Source organism: Biomphalaria glabrata, chromosome 5 (genome assembly GCF_947242115.1).
Source record: "Biomphalaria glabrata chromosome 5, xgBioGlab47.1, whole genome shotgun sequence".
Lineage (NCBI taxonomy): Eukaryota > Metazoa > Mollusca > Gastropoda > Planorbidae > Biomphalaria > Biomphalaria glabrata.
Window position 1 is genome coordinate 9,537,120 of NC_074715.1, and position 18,526 is coordinate 9,555,645.

The window sequence follows — 18,526 nt, forward strand, 5'->3', positions numbered from 1 at the left end:
GAATGTTTTTTTTTTATTTGTTTAAATTAATAACTTGTTCTAATTTAACCGTTTATTTTTCAAGTATAAGCCTTTTGAAATATATAAATATAATCGTGTACGGGTTTGTATCTATTCTCACACAGCTTCACGTGGGTCAAAAGGCCAGATTCGACATAATAGGAGTGACATGGAGACATATTCTCCGAATAGACATATTCGGAGAACATGGTTCGTCTTACTTTAAATGTGGCATGGAGACATATTCGGTAAACATGGTTCGTCTTACTTTAAAAACAAAACTGGGTATAAATAATGTGTATTTATGTTTCTTGTTGTGTTTTGTGAACTGATCTGTACTGGTGTGTCGAACTGGCACGGTTTCCAGGTCAGCGTGTGTGTATATGTGTGTGTAATGTGTTATAATGAGCCACTTTGTCAACCTTGTGTTATAAAGTAGATGATAGAAACATGTTTTCATAGTGTTCTAAAGGTGACTACACTCACCATGGATATGAATTCTTGTACATACATTGTTTGAAACGGTCTTCCGGAGTCCTTCTTTGCTAACAGTGTCAAATGCTTTTGTTAGGTCAGCATTTTGTTGATGACATTTTTCTAGAGCTCCTTTCTAAATCCGCATTGGCCTTCTGGTAGTAGACCATGTTCTAGATGTTGAATGAGCTGATTTGGTAGGAAACGTACGAGAATTTGTCACGGTATTGAGATAACAGATATTCCTCTTTGGTTGTCGCATATTTTTTTTGCTCTTGTATAGATAGACAATTTACAAAAAAATATATTTACGCCAAATGCAAAATACCTTGCTAAACAATAAACTGGAAACAATACAGAAATTCGCTAACAAGCACGACATAAAGAACTTCTTCTATGTCTATGGACCCACAAAGTCAGGCTTATGCCATCTGCTAAATGCTGATGGGACAATACTATTTACCGATAAGTAAGAACTCATAAAACGCTGGGCGAGCACATTGAAGAGGTTATTAATACAACCTTCAATCATAATTGAGGCTTAAGCAAGTACCATTAAATGAGAAAATGGATGAAAATGGATGACTATAAGCATGAATGCTATAAGCATGAAAGTAGCGCTATATAAAAAAGCTATATTTATATATGGCTCCTTTTGTCTCGAAAGGCAATGGATGCGCCCAAATAAGTCACTGGTTTTGGCTTAATCTTGAGACGGGGCAGAATCTGGTGTGGCTAATCAAGCCAATTCTAGAACGGCAGACTTTGCCACAATTCGTACATGTGTATGCCTCTGATTTAGGGCTAGCAGACAGGGCAGCTTTCTTTTTATCCCTCTTGATTAATGCCGCTTCAATTCTTTTATTCTCAGCAAGGGTTGTCCCAGCACGCACAGTCTGTCTCCATACACTCCGGTCTTTGGCTATGTTTTCCCACATACTTTCGCTGATGCCTGAGGCTCTCATGTCTCGCTTGCAGACATCTCTATATGTTAGTCTTGGGCGGCCCTTGGGTCTGACTCCTTCCACAAGCTCAGCATATAAGATATCTTTCGGGATTCTGCCATCTGGCATGCGGGTGACATGTCCGAACCAGCGTAATCTTCTTTGTGTCAGGAGAGCATACATGCTGTTCATATTGGCCAATCTTAAAACTTCCTGATTGGTCCCTACAAGAGATGCCCATTATGCGTCTCAGGCAGCGCAAGTGGAAACTATTCAATCTGTGCTCTTGGTACATGTATGTTGACCAGCTCTCACTGCCATAAAGGAGAGTGCTCACAACACAGGCGTTGTAGACTAGGATTTTTGGTCGCTGTGGTCAAATTACCATTTTCCCAGACGCGCTTGGAGAGTTTTCCCAATGCTGTGGTAGCTTTTCCTATCCTTTTTGTCAGCTCGATGTCTAAGTCTAGGTTACTGACAATTGTTGAACCCAAGTAGGTAAATTCCTGCACCACTGAAAGGGTGTGGTTCCCAATTTGTATTATAGGTATTTCTGCGACGTCTTGTGCCAGGATTTCGGTCTTGGAGAGACTTATAGTAAGGCTAAACTCTTGACAAGCAGCTGCTAAGGCGTTCACTAGCTTCTGTAGACCTCCTTGTGAGTGAGATACGAGTGCCGCGTCATCGGCAAACAGCAGCTCCCTTATCAAGATACGACGCCTTTTCGTTTTGGCTTTAAGACGTGCCAGGTTAAAGAGCCTTCCATCGGATCTGCTATGGATGTATATTCCGTCTTCCAGGGATTTAAAAGCACTGGATAGTACGACTGAGAAGAAGATGCCAAATAGTGTAGGGGCCAGTACACATCCTTGTTTGACACCGCTCTTAATGGAGAATGGCCTGGAGGAAGAACTTTCAAACTGAACGGTGCCCTGCATATTTTCGTGAAAAGCTGACACTAGTTTTCTTAACTTATTTGGGCAGCCGATTCTCTCTAGTACAGCAAACAGACCGCTTCTGCTAACAAGGTCAAAGGCCTTGGTCAAATCAATAAATGCTATGAAGAGGGGCTGCTTTTGTTCTCTGCTCTTCTCCTGTAGCTGCCGAAGAGAGAAAATCATATCTGTTGTAGATCTTCCTGCCCTAAAGCCACACTGCGACTCTGGATAAACACGATCTGCCAGGATCTGTAATCGCTTTAGTAATACTCTAGCAAAAGCCTTTCCGACTATGCTAAGCAGTGAGATGCCTCTGTAATTGTTACAATCAGAGCGGTCGCCTTTATTTTTATAAATTGTAACAATGTTGGAGTCTTTCAATTCCTGGGGGACCATTCCTTGTTCCCAGCACAAGCTTAGCAGTTCATGGAGTGGTTTGATTAGGGCATGTTTTCCAGCCTGAATTACTTCAGCAGGAATGCCATCTCCTACGGGTGTTTTCCCATGTGCAAGCATGTCAATGGCAATGCTCAGCTCCTTTACTGAGGGCGTTTCGTCTAATTCCGTCAAAACTGGAAGTGATGGGAAGTTGGAAACAGCATTTGGTGAGATGGCGTTTTCAATCTGGTAGAGTTCTGCATAGTGTTCAACCCATCGTTCCATTTGCAGCGCACGATCGCTGATGATTGAGCCATCTTTTGACTTGAGCGGAGCACACTTGCTGGTGTGAGGTCCAAAGGCTTTTCTCATGCCCTCATATAGTCCTCTTATGTTACCACAGTCGGCACAAGATTGAATATCTTCGCATAGCTTCTGCCAGTATTTGTTAGCACATTGTCTCGCTACTCTTTGGGCATTGTTACGTGCAGCTCTGAGCCTTTTTAAGTTGCTTGGGGTGGGATCCTTCTTGTAGATTATCATGGCTGCTCTCTTGTTCGTAGTGGCAGTTTCCATTTCTGGTAGACTAGCTTCAAACCAGTCTTCGCTTTTCTTGGTTTTGTTTCCAAAGACCAGTGATGATGTTTGGTAGATTGTATCACGCATAAACGTCCAGCTTTTTTCTACCTCAGTCACAGAGAAGTTTTTAAAAGCTTCCTCTAATTTGTTCTCAAATTCGGTGCAAAGATCAGGATTTTTTGTGCTAGTAGTATTCAGGCGTGATTTTCTTTTTCCCTGTGATGTGTGGATCTTAGTTGGCAGCAGTCTTGTCCAGCAGGACACTAAAGTATGATCAGTATCACAATCCGCGCTTTGGTAGCTACGTGTCAGCAGTATATTTCCAATGTCCTTTTTTCGTGTCAGTATCATATCCAGCTGGTGCCAGTGCCCAGACCTAGGGTGCCTCCATGAGACACAGTGCTGTGGTTTTGTTCTGAAGTATGTGTTGGTAATGCAGAGCTTATGGTATGTGCAGAATTCAAGCAGTCTTTGTCCGTTCTCATTCATCTTTCCGATTCCAAAAAGCCCAAGACAGTCTGGCCAGGTAGTGTGATCTGATCCTACTCTGGCATTGAAGTCACCTAGAAGGATCATATGTTCTTTTTGAGGAATGTTTGCAATGGCTTCTTTAAGGTCTTCATAGAACTTGTCTTTGTCCTCCTGAAGCGAGCTTAGTGTGGGGGCATAGGCACTAATTAGAGTGACTTTTCCAGATGCTGTCATCATACTTATGCTTAGTAGCCGTTCCGAGCCACCAACTGGAGGGACTATCATGGGAAGAAGACTGTTCTTGACAGCAAAGCCCACACCATGTATTCGAGTCTCATCCTGTGCTTTCCCTTTCCAAATAAAAGTGTAGTCAGTCTCGCGGAGCATGCCGTTTTCGGCCAGTCGGGTTTCTTGCAGGGCTGCAATGTCGATATGTAGCCTTTTTAGCTCGTTTTTTATAACTGCCGTCTTCCTTGCATCGTCGATCTGCCTTAGATCATCAGTGAGACCAGGACACATTGTCCTGACATTCCAAGTGGCCAGTCGCATGACAGGGATTTTCTTTTTCAGTTTAATTTTTCTTCTTTTGTTGCTTGATGCAAGTTTCCAGCCTACTTGTCGTTTTAAACTAAGCTCTAAGCACCCATTAGAGCAGGCAGGCTGTGGCGGATCAGCACCTAACTGACTGGGGGCTGCCCAGGTTGAGGCGGGCGGTAGCTGATCAGTGAGGCGCGAAGACCTCTCCCACCGTCAGAGACAACCCGTGGCGTCCATACATTACGCCAATCAAGTTGGACTTATAACCCGTAACTGTTGTCTCCCGTGTTGTTTTAGCCGCTTTGCAGCAGCACCACAGTTTCCTCTCCGGGGCGCATTCCTGGGCCTTGGATAAAGGGGTCATGGGTGGCCCATGCGTCATGATCCCTCTCTCGACCTTGCTGATGTGATCCAAAGGAACGCTTCGCATTACATTTGGCACCAACTCAGTTGCAGAAGCTGCCGGAGGGAATTTCGCAGCTGATACTCCCAACGCCTAAGGGGCTTCACTCCTGATTTCTCCTCGAGGTTGTCTCCTGAAGCCTCAGTACCGCAAGGCAGCGGGGGTTTAAAGTCAGAGTACCCCTCTCCTAGATGAACTGCCTTACTAGGCTGACGAGCTCCATCTGCCCGAAGCTCCCGGTTTTGTGGCGCCAGGTATCCGCCTTCACCCCTTCACCTGTTAGTAAGAGCAGTTTCGCCGGGCTTAATATCTAAGCCACACGAGCAGGCCAGGTGCTGGACTTAGTTGTCAGAGGCTATTTGAGACGCATGCCATTAGGAGTATTTTATAGACAATGGGAGCTTAACCCCATTGACACCCCTGGCCATGACAACCTTTGAAAAAGCTATATATATATATATATATATATATATATATATATATATATATATATATATATGACCCCCTTACGCTAAAGAAAACTGGTCATGATATTTAACAGCTTGCTAGTGGAAAAGCCCCGGAGCTGGCTCTATTCACGCTATGTTAATTTGGCCTTAAAATACAGACCATTTTCTGTGTCGAATACACAATCTTACAATAGTACATTGATTTTATTTCCCATAGTAGAAATCAATGAATGTGGTTCTGTGAGATAGAGAGAGAGAGGAAGAGAAATAGATAGATAGATAGATAGATAGATAGATAGATAGATAGATAGATAGATAGATAGATAGATAGATAAATAGATAGATAGAATAATAGTCCACCTAAAGACATTTTACCCTAGATGGCTATTTGGTGTTTACGGTCCATTCTGCCGTCTTTTCTTGTCTTCTTAGTGAGTTAGCGTTAATGTACAAACTTCGATCCCACTACAAATTTTGCCTAGTTCAACACTCTGTGTTCTTGTTGAGCTGCTGGAAAAATATTTTGCAGTTTCTTATATGGAATCATAATATTATTTAGACGTTTACATTAAAAATTGCTACCCTATGTTTGGTCTTCGTTGTTGGTGTTGTTTACTATTGTTGACTTGTAGCATCAAACTGCTGGTATACAACTAAACCGCTGCAGGCAAATTATATTTCAACTTGTAATGCTTGAAATGACTTGAATAGCTTGTTTTTCAACTATACTAATTTAACCTTTTATTAAAAAATAGACTAATTTAACTTGAGATAAAATGAAATAAATGTAGTAGACTTAAGTAATAATATACAATTGTATTTTGAACAAAATCTAACTCACTACCAAAAAAACACGTCTGTTAACTTCGTCATTCTGGAGTATTCTGGGCTACTCAAGACAGTTTACGACAATGCCCTCTATCTTGTATCTCTCACACTGCTTAGCCACCAATATTTACAGAAATTTAGTAATTGTTACTCAAGACAGTTTACGACAATGCCCTCTATCTTGTATCATTCGCACTGCTTAGCCACCAATATTTACAGAAATTTAGTAATTGTTACTCAAGACAGTTTACGACAATGCCCTCTATCTTGTATCATTCGCACTGCATATCCACCAATATTTACCCAAATTTAGTAATTGTTACTCAAGACAGTTTACGACAATGCCCTCTATCTTGTATCATTCGCACTGCATAGCCACCAATATTTACCCAAATTTAGTAATTGTTACTCAAGACAGTTTACGACAATGCCCTCTATCTTGTATCTCTCACACTGCATAGCCACAAATATTTACCCAAATTTAGTAATTGTTACTCAAGACAGTTTACGACAATGCCCTCTATCTTGTATCATTCGCACTGCATATCCACCAATTTTAAAGAAATTTAGTAATTGTTACCAAGTGTGAAATGAGAGTGATCACTTTTTTTTAAAAAAACTTTACGCTATATTTCTGTCCTGACATTGCTACATTAAAAGCTAGAGAAGTAGATTTTCTTTGTCTTTTAAATTCTATTAATCAGCTGTACAGTAAACTTGTACTCAAATTAATAAAATGTTGATATGAACTGACCAGATTTGTTCTTTTAGAATATTCTTTTGTAATTGAGATTTTAAAAAAAAGAGAATAAAAAATGTTACATTAAAAAGATTAAAAGAAATGTGTAATAAAAAGTGATTTCGTTAGCTTTTCTATTATTCCTAATATATCTAATCTGGGTCTGTAGAGCATGTGTTGTTCAGAAGATAGATTGATTATTTCTGTGCAGGTAGTATTAATATAGCAGACTTACACCTATATATATACGTATATATACATAGTCAGGTTACACTTAATAGAATAAAGCAACTAAGTATAGTTTGAGTCACTATAACGTTGCAGATATGTGAAAAGCATTTTCTCTAAAGAAAGTATACTTCATTGGCACCTTGTTCATGTTGACTAGAGTTGATATATATATAACAAAAAGTGTGTATACATGAGAAAAAATATTATTTTGGCTGCGATGGAATAGTGAGGGTGGGGGATGGAGGTGTTGGAAAGAACATGTTGAATTGTATCCTCAGAGGTCGGGACTGTTCGGTATTAGAATTTTGTTTGGTATGCGGTGTAAACTTTTAATGGCATTTTCGGTTTATATAAAAATGTTCGCTATGTAATACTTTTTCTTAGTGTCTAAAGAAACAAAATCAAATCAGGAGTTCACGTATATTGTGTCTTCAGGTCCAAAAACAATACAACTAAAATTACAGCTTTTTGACGTGTGTATACATAACTTTGTAACCAGTCATCATTGCGTATCCTTTTTTTTTTAATTACTTATTTTTATTTTTATAATGTACAAGAAGACGTTTTTTCATTAGTTCCTTGTCAGCATTAAAGGATTTTTTTTTCACATGAACTCAAGCGCTGTCTTTGTATCGTTTCTGTTTGCAGGTGTCAGTGTCCACGTCGTAAATCAAAAGCCAATTAGGCAATGACCAATTATGAATCGTGCAATTAAAATTTAATCATTTCTGTTTAGATACAACAGCTCGTCTGTGGCCTTAGGACCTTATCTCTCGTAAAACTTTGACAACGTTTCCAGATTTCTTTTATTTTGTATTTAATTTTTATATATTCCTTTTGCAATTTGAATCTGTTCCATTCATAGATTATGCTTAGCCAAATATAAACTTCTCGAGTATGTGAAATGCTCCTATAGGTTTAATTTTGATAAATTTTGATAAATGCACCAGTCTAGCTTTTCATTGCTTCAAAAGAGCGTGCCCCACATACGTGTAAGGATAATAAATTTGACTATTTTAAATTAGAATTTCGGATATATTTTTATTTTATATCTCTTTGTTAAATGTAATATTTAAAAATATTTAAAAATATCCGCTACAGGAAATATAAAAAAAGTTGCTGTTTAATGATGGAATTCATTTTTAAGTCGGCAGGCCTCTTAAAAGACACTTATTTGACACTTTGTTGTTATCCAAACAAGTTGAAAATTCGCACATAACTCGTGCTGCGTGCAGCCCATTGTATGACATTTATGAAAGATCACTTTATTAAATATCGCCTTGATTTTTTTTTTACTGAAAATTTCAGTCAGCTTTTATAAACATAATCCATTCATTAAAATGCTACAGATTTAGTTATATATTTATTTATGTTTGAACGTTTGTTGTATGGCCTGTTGGCTCATTTGGTAAAATCGTCTTTATATAGACGTAATTATCGTAGATGCGATCATGAGTGACTCTGGTGTGAATGTATATTTTGTTTTTTTTAAAGATATAATGTTTTGTTTGGTGTAATGCATAAATTGTAAGACGAATTTTGTGACGGACAGTAAAGATTATTATCATTAGCATACCGGCAATTTGTATTCACCATTGTCAACCAGTGTAGGTAGGTCTAATTAGGTTTATGTTAGTAATTAAACGGCAATTCAAAGGACACTTAAAGATTATTTTATATAATTACATAGGCCCTGATCGATTCACTCAGCATTAATTTTCCCATTTGCAGTGGACAAAATAATACGAAGATTAAACTTGTTATTATTGTCAGTACGCCTAGGACAACTATAGCACATTTTATGATTAAATTGCAGCGTTTAAATTTACCGAAAACGATTTTTTTACTCGCAATATCGACCCAACATTTTTATTTAAAGTACAAAATTATACTTTATATTTTCTCTGATATTACTAACCCTGTTTGCTGATTGTCAGGGAGTGGCAAAAAAAATGGAGTGGGGGGGGGGGGGGGGCTGAGGAGCGATATAGAGTTCACAAGACAGAAGTGAGTGTGTTTGGGAGCGTATGAGACCTTTTTTTTTTATTTTAGGGATGCCATAATGTCAAGAGAACTTAGCGCATACTGCGATTGAAAATTGTTTGACACAACTCTTTTTAATCAGTTTATGTGCGTGGTGGGAAGAGATGATATCTGAGTGGTAAAGCGCTTGGTTTCCGAACAAAGAGCCTGGGTTAACCCCGAAATTGATAAAATCTGAGTTTTGGACAAACCTTGCTATTGGACTTGAGACAAATTCCACCTACTTAGCACAACCGTCATCCCAAGTTGAGAAAAGTGTTTATATGGCTGAACACAAAAAAAAAAGGTAAGACAGATTTAGCAGTCAGTAACAAAGATTCAGGTCTCACAAAGAAATCCTGTGCCAAACTGAGACTTAATGACTTTGTAAGCAAGCGTCGCATGAGATTGTGAAACATATCCTCCGACAGAATGAAAATGGGCAGACCAATACTAGTAATGACACGGAGGCCTAAGCAAGGCTACATTTCAGTGTCTGAAGGGGCCGGGAGAGAGGAAAGCGGGGCGTGGTGAAAAGGAGAGGAGAGAACATTAGTATAGAGCTCACAGACCAGAAATGAATATGTATGGAAAGGGCAATCAATTTAAAGCCGACCATTCCAATTAAACAAAACATATTCTAGAATAAATGGGCCAAAAGGGTCTTGGTTGTCGAAATCCATTCATTTATATTAAATGTAAAAAAATAATGGATGTGGAGTACTTCGAAACTATTAGGTGAGTATTTGCATGGTGTAATAATAAAGAAAAAGGCACAGGCCATACAAATATTTTAGAGCCTATAAAATATTTCGAAAAAAAAAACAAAAAAAAAACTGAAAAAACTGAAAAACATAAGAATGGTCATGTCAAGTATATGACACATAACCCTATTTATTACAGAGGAGAGTTGGGGGTGGAATTTACGGGCTGGTCCTGTTCAACGTAACAGATACTAGAATTATCTATCAAAGCAATGTATGGGGGAACGATTAACTGTTTATCATTATCTGGTTATAAGTAAGAAAAAGGGGTAAAATAAACAATATTTAGCCTGGAAATAAATCAACTGGGGTAGTGATAGTTTTCTTTATAAATAAAAATAGTCTACTCTTTGATTCTGTCTGTTAGGTTATGCCTCCATTGCAAATTCTTTTCTCTTGACAACTTTTCGTGAGACAAATCCTTGATTGACATCAATGGTTATTTTCCCACTTCTGCTGCGATCATAAAGAAATGCCCTGAACTGATCACTCTATATATCCCTCATAGAACACTGCGCTCCATGGACTCTATGCTTCTAGTGGTTCCAGGTTTATCCTAAAAATATTAAGGTTTGTAAGTTTTTCAGTACACTGACCAAAGGCTTGGAACTCACTCCACAATAGATTTCAGACATGCTTCACTACATTCAAGAAGAACATTAAGACCTATCTGTTAAAAAAAAAAATACTTTGTCATTTTACCTAATTTTTGTAATGTAATCACATCGCCTTGAGCCTATATCATATTTACTAACAGCGCTGTATAAATTAAATTATTATTATTTTCAATATTATCGAATATGTGATCAAGAAGATTCTACTTTTTGCTTTCCCTCCTTCATGTCAGTTTTTGCACTCCCATCTGTGGATGTCGCTCTAGAGGAGTCTCACGTCTTAAGATTGAATGACATGCAGCTCTGCAGTTCTCTCTATTTATATCTTGTGGAAGTCATACATAGATATTTTTTTGGTTCTAGATTGTAAGTTTCACTTACATACCGTGTGGTCTATACGACAGATGATGTAAACGTCATGTTTTTTTTTTTTTTTTTTTTTTTGTGTGGCCTAGGGTTAACGAGGATGTTATGTGGCTAGCACAACGACCAACCGCCTTTATTTTTTCCACAAATGTCAGGTACCCATAAGAGCTAAGTTCACTCAGAGGAGCCCAAAGATTCAGAAAGTAAAACTCCCAGTGTTCACCAGGATTCGAACCCCGAACCCCCGGTTCTCAGCCACCGCGCCTCCCAAAATATCTAATACATAATATTATATCCTTTCCCTACGAGCTATGTATCCTGATATACTGTTAGAAGATTATAAACATTATATGATAGATAATAATGAATATTACTCGGTGCACTCCCACGCTATGAAACAATGCAGAGTACTTTAAAAAAAAATGTAAGTCCTTTTTTCACTCAAGATTAAAAAAAAAATAACAAAATTGCATGTTAATATTTTATTTATATATTTACTAGGAAACAAGTATGCCTTGTAAAAAAAAAAAGAATCCATAAAAGACAATCCTCTCTTTCTCTTTGTAACTGAAGTCTGATTGTTATAAATATTCATGTTGAAATATCTTTGACCAGCATGACTTCAACTTCATCTGCCCTTTAGTCTATTGTGCCGTCAAGGCAGCATACATTATCTATCGATTGTTTATCTTCATTCATTGCAGTATTTTTTTTTTTCGATAAGTACACTTATAAACTGAAAACAAAAATACCAATAAAACAAAAAAAAATAAATAAAAAATAGTACATTTATCAGTTAAAAATATTATCACATGGTTTTTCTTATCTAGTTTAGTATGGAAAGTGGTGTCTGTCTGTTTGTAAGTCTGTCTTGGCCTTTTAATTTAAGAAATGTGGTACTATCTGGATATCTGACTCCATCAATACCTGCATTGTTGTGTGAATGTTACATAACGACATTTGGTTTTTAAATATATCAACTAAAAATGAGTTTAAAAAGAGATTTGAGAAAATTCCGTGTGTTTCATATACATATAGAACTAAACAATGCTACCAAATGTCAAGTTAAGAACTAGCTTTAAACTGAGTGAAACTAGGATATTGCGTTACACAAATAAAAAAAAATATTCCTTATTTTTCAACTTTCCCATGTTTAGGTATAGCTGCAAGACAGTATAAGTTGAATTCAGAGTTTTCATTCTCCTAGAAGGGTAGTCATCCATGAGTAACGAGCCCCTACTGCCCGAAGCTTACTGGTTTACCTTCTAGTTACTCGCAAAAGCCCATTCTCATATAAATGAAAACTAGTCCCCTGGACTCGATGTCTGAGCCACAGGTGAAGGCCAGGAGTTAAAATAGTTGCCACATGGTATTGGGGAAGCAATGTTTAGGGAGTTGAATGCTAATATAATTTCTGACAATCTTACGGTAACAACGATTTTATGTAGTTTGTCCGAGGATAGACGCAGACAGCAAAAAGAAAAACTTAATCGACCTTAGGCGAACAATGTTTATGCTTGCCCCGGATGTGGCAAAATACATAGGTCACAGCTGGGGCTGCTTAGCTACTGGAAATTCTGCTTTCCTCATTAATCTTCGGACTCTAACACAAGCCGTATTATTATGGTGTTTGTCAGAAAACGTATTGATTAAAAAAATGCATGAATTAATGAAACTCCTTAGATTTTTTTTTTCTAAACGTAATTCATTAAGCATTTACTTTTTCTATTCATATGGACACATTAAAAAATACAATTATGATACATATTTTACCTACAAATTAGTTGCAATCTCTGGGTTAACTTCTTCATACACGTTATTCTCAAGTTCTTGATTTTGAAGGCTGCTATAAACTAAAAAATAGATAATACAAAAAGTATTATTTTTTTTACAAAGGCTTTCATCAAGTCACTCTGTCTGTGTGTCTGTCTGGTCAAAAGTTTGTACACGTTATTTTTCCGACATCCAATCTAGAATCAAGTTGAAATTTTGCACTTTTTTTTTTTACCTGACAACACAAGAATCAATAAAAAAAGAGTAGTTAGTTAATTAAATATGGGTAATAATTTACTTTGTTTGGTATCTCAAAGAAGGTACTTGACTGAAGTGTTGGTATAAGCTGATCTTTTCTTTTTTATATTAGTCTGCCCTCTCAGGCTTAGTGCACACAAATGAAACCAAAAAGTAGATTACTATACAATCTTCTATGTTTATAGACTATTCGCTAGCAGAGTGGTTACCGCGTAGGTTTGAGAAACCTGACAAGGCTTGCGCCTTCAAGTTCGAATTCGGATCGTTCCTTTTTTAAACTTATTTTTATAAATTCTTTTTTTTTTTAATTGTTAGTCTAGATCTCTTACGAATTTAATTACATTACTGATCTAAACTAATTGATACAGGCACGCTCAAATTAAGTTCTTAAAAAAAGAATAATATTTTTTATGTTTTTCTTGTTCAACTATTTTGTCATTTCGTTTTTTTTTCTTTAGTTATCTATGAGTCGTCTTCATCGGTAATTAGTTTTCTGTTGGTCACCTTTCATTCCGTCACAAATTTAGAAAAGCTTTTGAAAATATGAATTCATTATATTTTTTGGCTTGCACAGTTTACGTACAGTGGAAAATTTTTATAGTCCTAACCACAGTTTTATTAATAAAAATATATGCAAGCAATTTTAGTCCTGAAAATGCTTATTCTAAAACAATACGTAAATGTAGGGGAGATAACACAATACACTCCAGCTCTTGTTTCTGACTTTGCGATTTATAGGGCAGATGATGTAAAAGTCATCTGTTTCTGTGGCCCACCGTTAATGAGGGTGTCATGTGGCCAAGCACAATGACAAACCGAATATACTTTTTTTTTCCAACTAGTGACAGGTACCCATTAGAACTGGGTGGATTTACAAGCGCCCAAAGATCTCAATTTTAAAAATCCTAGTCTTCGCCTACAAAAAGATTATAGGGAAAAGAAATAAAATTTACGTAACTTTCTTACGTAACATTGGAGTATACACTTTTGTTAATGATTTTTTTTATATATTAATTGTTAGTTTTAGCCACTTTGCACCAGCACCAGAGTATCCTCTCCTGGGCATATTTATGTGCCTTAGATACAGCTTATATCAATATTTTGTTTAAATAAAGGCTAATAAAGAAGTGTTATACTGATACATAATTTCTCCTGCAGTAACCTTATAGAGGAAATTATGCCTGTAGTTGATCTATCACTCTTGAATACTCATTAAGACTGGTGGGTAAACTCTTTTAGCTATCATTTGCAACCTGGACGGTACCACTCCAGCAATATCTGTTCAAACTATACTAGTGAGAGACATCCCCTTATAATTGTTGTTCCGATCTTATTTGATTTTAATAGTGACTATATGTGCGTCACGCCAAGGACATGACCCAATTCCTAGCTGCGGCAGAGTAGATTTTATAGTTCTGTGAGCAGAAATGTTTTGACTTCCGTTAAATGACATCAATACTTGAAGATTTTTCAATTTACATTATTTTTGTTGCTTCTGAAAGCTTATTAGGGTTCACTAGCTCATTTATACATTCCAATACTAGAAGATCAAGTAGAGAGTACAGGGTGGCATGGTCTACTGTATTCTGTGTGGCATAGATATTGAGATAGTGTTCTGTTCTTCGTTCTAGCTGATTGGTAATCTGAATTATTTTTCCCAGATAGAAAGCGCAGGTTAAGAAACTGTAGGACCCAGAGCAGCTTTTGTGTTATCAAACAAAGCTTCATTATTTCCTAAGGCGAGAAAATTCTCTTGCAGGTAACCGCCAAAAGTTGTTTGCACACTGTCTATAGATTTGTTTTGCCTCTAATTTAGAAACTTTGAAAGCCCAAAGAGATTTTGGGTTAAGATCTGCCATGAGTGCAGATGTCTGTTTCTCGGTGCAAGGCTCCACCTATGTAAGATTTGTCTCAAAACCAGCCTACCTTTTGTATTTTTGAATACCAAATCCTGTATATTGAGCTGAAATTGTAATATACTTCTTTGTCCTCTTCCAATGCAATAAGAGTCGACGAGTAGGCCGTTGCAAAAATTGTCGACGAGCTTGCATGAAATAAATGACGTTTTATTAAATTACGGTCCCGAAGTTTTATTTACAATTTTTTGTTTATAAAGGTTAGGGATGCTAAGATGCTAATTGTATGCACATAATACGCACATTTTTACAATCTTAAACACAGATCCTATTTGTAATCTTGTTCTATACTTTCATGTATTTATTATTGTTTTAATATAAAATACAATTATTTAATAACAACTTTATTATTTTATTTTGAACGTTACTCACGTTTTGGAATAATTGGTGGATCTGAAACTTGATGCCTGCAAATATATTATAATTTTATTATATATATATATATATATGGGTTTGTGATGTCTTTAATTTTTTAGACATTTTACATAAGAAAGGATAATCCATAATGTAAAGCAGAAAGAAGTCGTAAGTATGAAAGTATGTGTGTGTGTGTGTCCCAAAAAGGAAACAAACACGTTTGACCAAACTTGATGAAACTTGGCAGAAATATTTCTTGGATATTAAGTAAAAAAGTAACATAAGTAAATTTGCCCTAAAATAAACTGAAGACCCTCAAAAAAAATTGCCCAACTCTATAAAATTATTACAATTTCATGGATCTAGGTCTTATAGAAATGTTTACAGGAGACAAGACCGAAAGGTCTAAAATGCGCAGAGATAAAATTCTCGCTAAGGCTAGTTCTTCTCTTCGCAAAGAAAGCCTTTTATTTTAACACATGAACACACAAAACATAGTCCATTAATTTCATTATTTAATCAAATTATCCTTTGAATTTCTGCTTCTATAGCATTTTAAATAAATTCGTTTCTAAATGCTGCGAATTTATCCGTCTTGACATACTTTTAATAGCCAGTCATGATATCGCGCGCTTTTTTATGTTAGGCTTTACTGAAAGGTCACATATGCACAGGGCATAAGATTATTAAATTAACGTATTCGCTTCATTTATAACATTATTACTTTGTTTATTGTTTATAATACACTATCTCAGTGACTATATTCATAGTATGAAAATGAAGACCCGCTGGCCGCGAGTAATATATGGCTAGTTGTGGATAAATATATCTTGTGGGAGCTTGCATGCATAATCTTTGTATATTGCAGTACAGCAATATTAAATAATTTCCTAATACTTACACGTTTTCTCTGCGTTGCAAACAAAGTTTTCCTGTACAAATAATGTAATATAATTTTTCAATTTTTTGTAGATAGAGGCATTAAATTGTATCATTAAGTCAGAATTTGAATATATTTTCTTGTTTTTGGGATATAAATGTTACAGATTGAAGGATTGACAAATGAACAGATGAACAGACAGACCAGACTACGGAAAAATTCTCTTTCTCATTTTGTTTCAATTTATTTAGGTAATAATGCATTTCGTTGACAAAGACCTACCTTTTAGTCTTAAGACTATAATGCAAATTACTATAGATAACAGTGCTGCTGATGCTACAGATACCGCAATGATTATAATAGTCTGTATTGGGATACTTTTGCTATTCTTGAGCACTGTTAAATAAAGAAAAAAAAGTTAACATTAGAGTTGTGTACACACTTAAATCTCCAGTATTAATTTAATTATAAATTTAATTTAAGTATATATATATATATATATATATATATATATATATATATATATATATATAAATATACATATATATATATATATATATATATATATATATCTTAGGCGTAGCCAGGATTTGTTTTCGGGGGAGGGCGGTTGGGGGGGCTGAATTCCCCCCCCCCCCCCCGGTTAAACCCCCCCCTCCCCCCGCGGAAAAAAAAATATGTGTGTGTGTATGTACATAATTAGTCTTTATTACATTCTGACCCTTTCGGAAGACGTTTATTGTGCCCTAGAATGGGTTCTTCCTGAAATTAGTGAAAAACTTCTAGATTGCCCGCCCTTGCTAGCCATGGGGTCTGGGAGAGCTCGCAGCGCTTCCCCAACGCGGGGCGAAGTCCCGCCACCGAGCACTATTTCTGGTATTGAAAGCCAACAAAATGTATATTAAGAGGTATCTATAGTGCATTATCTTGCTCTTAAAAAGTTTTATTTCAAAAACCTAATATGCTATTCTTACTGAATTAGACCCTCTCGCGCCGTTCGGCGCATTTTCCGGAAATCTGTTTCAGTAACTCTTATTATGCGTAATTCATTTTGTCGGAGAACCTTATGCGACGCTCTGTCACAACCTTACTAAGGATTCGACTCCCAGTTCGGCAAATGATTTCTTTGATTTAGATCCGATCTCTATAACTGACTTCTTAATACTGTCTTAGCCATCTTTGTCGAGCCTCATTTAGTTTTTTTCAATATCGGCAGATGACTATCCACACTTTATTATTGGAGCCCAGCCGCTGGTAAAAATTTGTAACTTTTCTTCACTACGCTGTCGGAATTACATGCCTGTATTTCGCTTTAGATTTTATATCGAAAAGGAAAGTTTTATCGTCAAAATCATCTGTTGAGGGGTTTTAAACTAAAAAATCTCTGGAGTTTTTTTTTGTTTTTTTTTTTATTTAAAACCCCAATTAGCTACGGACAAATAATTTGGTGACTAGTTTGTTAAAATAATATTGAAGAGAGAGGTTTTCAACTCAAAATGCTCTGTAGGGGGAATTTTAAACTCAAAACCATCTGGAGGGGTTTTAAATTTTAAAAAAAGCCATCTCATTAGCTTAGCTACGCTCAAAGAATTTTAGTGTGTAATTTGCTTTTTTTATATTGTAGAGGTATTTTTTAGCATCAAAACCCTCTGAAGGGGGATTTAAACTCAAAACCCCTTTGGCTACGCTCATAGATTTTATAGTGAGTAATTTGCTTTTTTTATATTGAAGAGGTACTTCTTAGCTTCCCAACCCCAACTGGAGGGGGTGGGGTTTAACTCAAAACCCCTTTGGAAACGCTAATAGAATTTTGAGTTGTAATTTGCTTTTTTTATATTGAGCGGGGGTTTATCATAACTTTTGGAAGCGGTTTTAAAGTCAAAATCTTCCTTAGCTGTTTTCTTGGAATTTGGGGATTGTCTTTTGCAATTTTTAAAGTTTTGTTTATAGTAGTGGTGGATTAAACTGCAAAACCCCCTGGTAGGGGGTTTTAAACTCAAAACCCCTGTAGGGAGTTTTAATCTCAAACCCCCTGGTAGAGGGATTTGTATCTCAAAACCCCCTGATTGGGGTTTTTTAAATCTCAAAACCCCCTGGTAGGGGAATTTAAACTCAAAACCCCCTCGTAGAGGGTTTTTAACTCAAAACCCCCTCGACTGTGCTGTGGTAAGTGATGCTTTAGTATTAAAATCTCACCTAAAATAAACAAAATGAAAGCAACAAATCAGTCATTGAATTCCGTTCCCCCCCCCCTGCGTGGGGGGATTTCATTTCGGGGGGGGGGGTTGAACCATACACCCACCCCTCTGGCTACGCCCACAATATATATATATATATATCTTTGATAAATATACATATTGTTATATGTAAAGTACAAACAACTTACATGTCCTGCAATAAGGAGGATCACTGTTGTCAGCACATCCTCTGTCACACCAGCCAGTAAAAGCGTCACATGATGAGTTAACACAAATTTTCCTGCATTCATTGAGACCGTTCCACCCTCGTAAGAGATATGCTATTCGCGGACGATGCAGCGTTAGGGGCACACTAGGAGGAGCTTCAGTCACTAATGGCCTCTCTCTTACCAGTAAATGTATGGGCT

At 36.7% G+C, this 18,526-nt stretch overlaps 2 protein-coding genes across 3 annotated transcripts in view; both read right to left on the reverse strand.

Moving 5' to 3' along the window:
• LOC106052305 (uncharacterized) overlaps nucleotides 1-18,526 on the reverse strand; it is a 233,101-nt gene that overhangs the window by 101,634 nt on the left and 112,941 nt on the right. The gene's annotated exons all lie outside the window — the stretch shown is intronic.
• The window catches only part of LOC129926193 (platelet endothelial aggregation receptor 1-like), a 75,210-nt gene that overhangs the window by 50,740 nt on the left and 5,944 nt on the right, over nucleotides 1-18,526 (reverse strand). Inside the window, exons 4-8 of one of the 2 annotated variants that reach the window (XM_056028607.1) lie at nucleotides 16,204-16,317; nucleotides 15,943-15,973; nucleotides 15,057-15,091; nucleotides 12,511-12,590; nucleotides 11,207-11,473 (exon numbers count right to left, since the gene is read on the reverse strand). In XM_056028607.1, the coding sequence (XP_055884582.1) occupies nucleotides 12,511-12,590; nucleotides 15,057-15,091; nucleotides 15,943-15,973; nucleotides 16,204-16,317 (260 nt within the window). In that variant the 3' untranslated portion in view covers nucleotides 11,207-11,473. Of the gene's footprint in view, nucleotides 1-11,206; nucleotides 11,474-12,510; nucleotides 12,591-15,056; nucleotides 15,092-15,942; nucleotides 15,974-16,203; nucleotides 16,318-18,526 lie in introns of those variants that run through there. The other variant, XM_056028606.1, reaches the window with a different exon arrangement.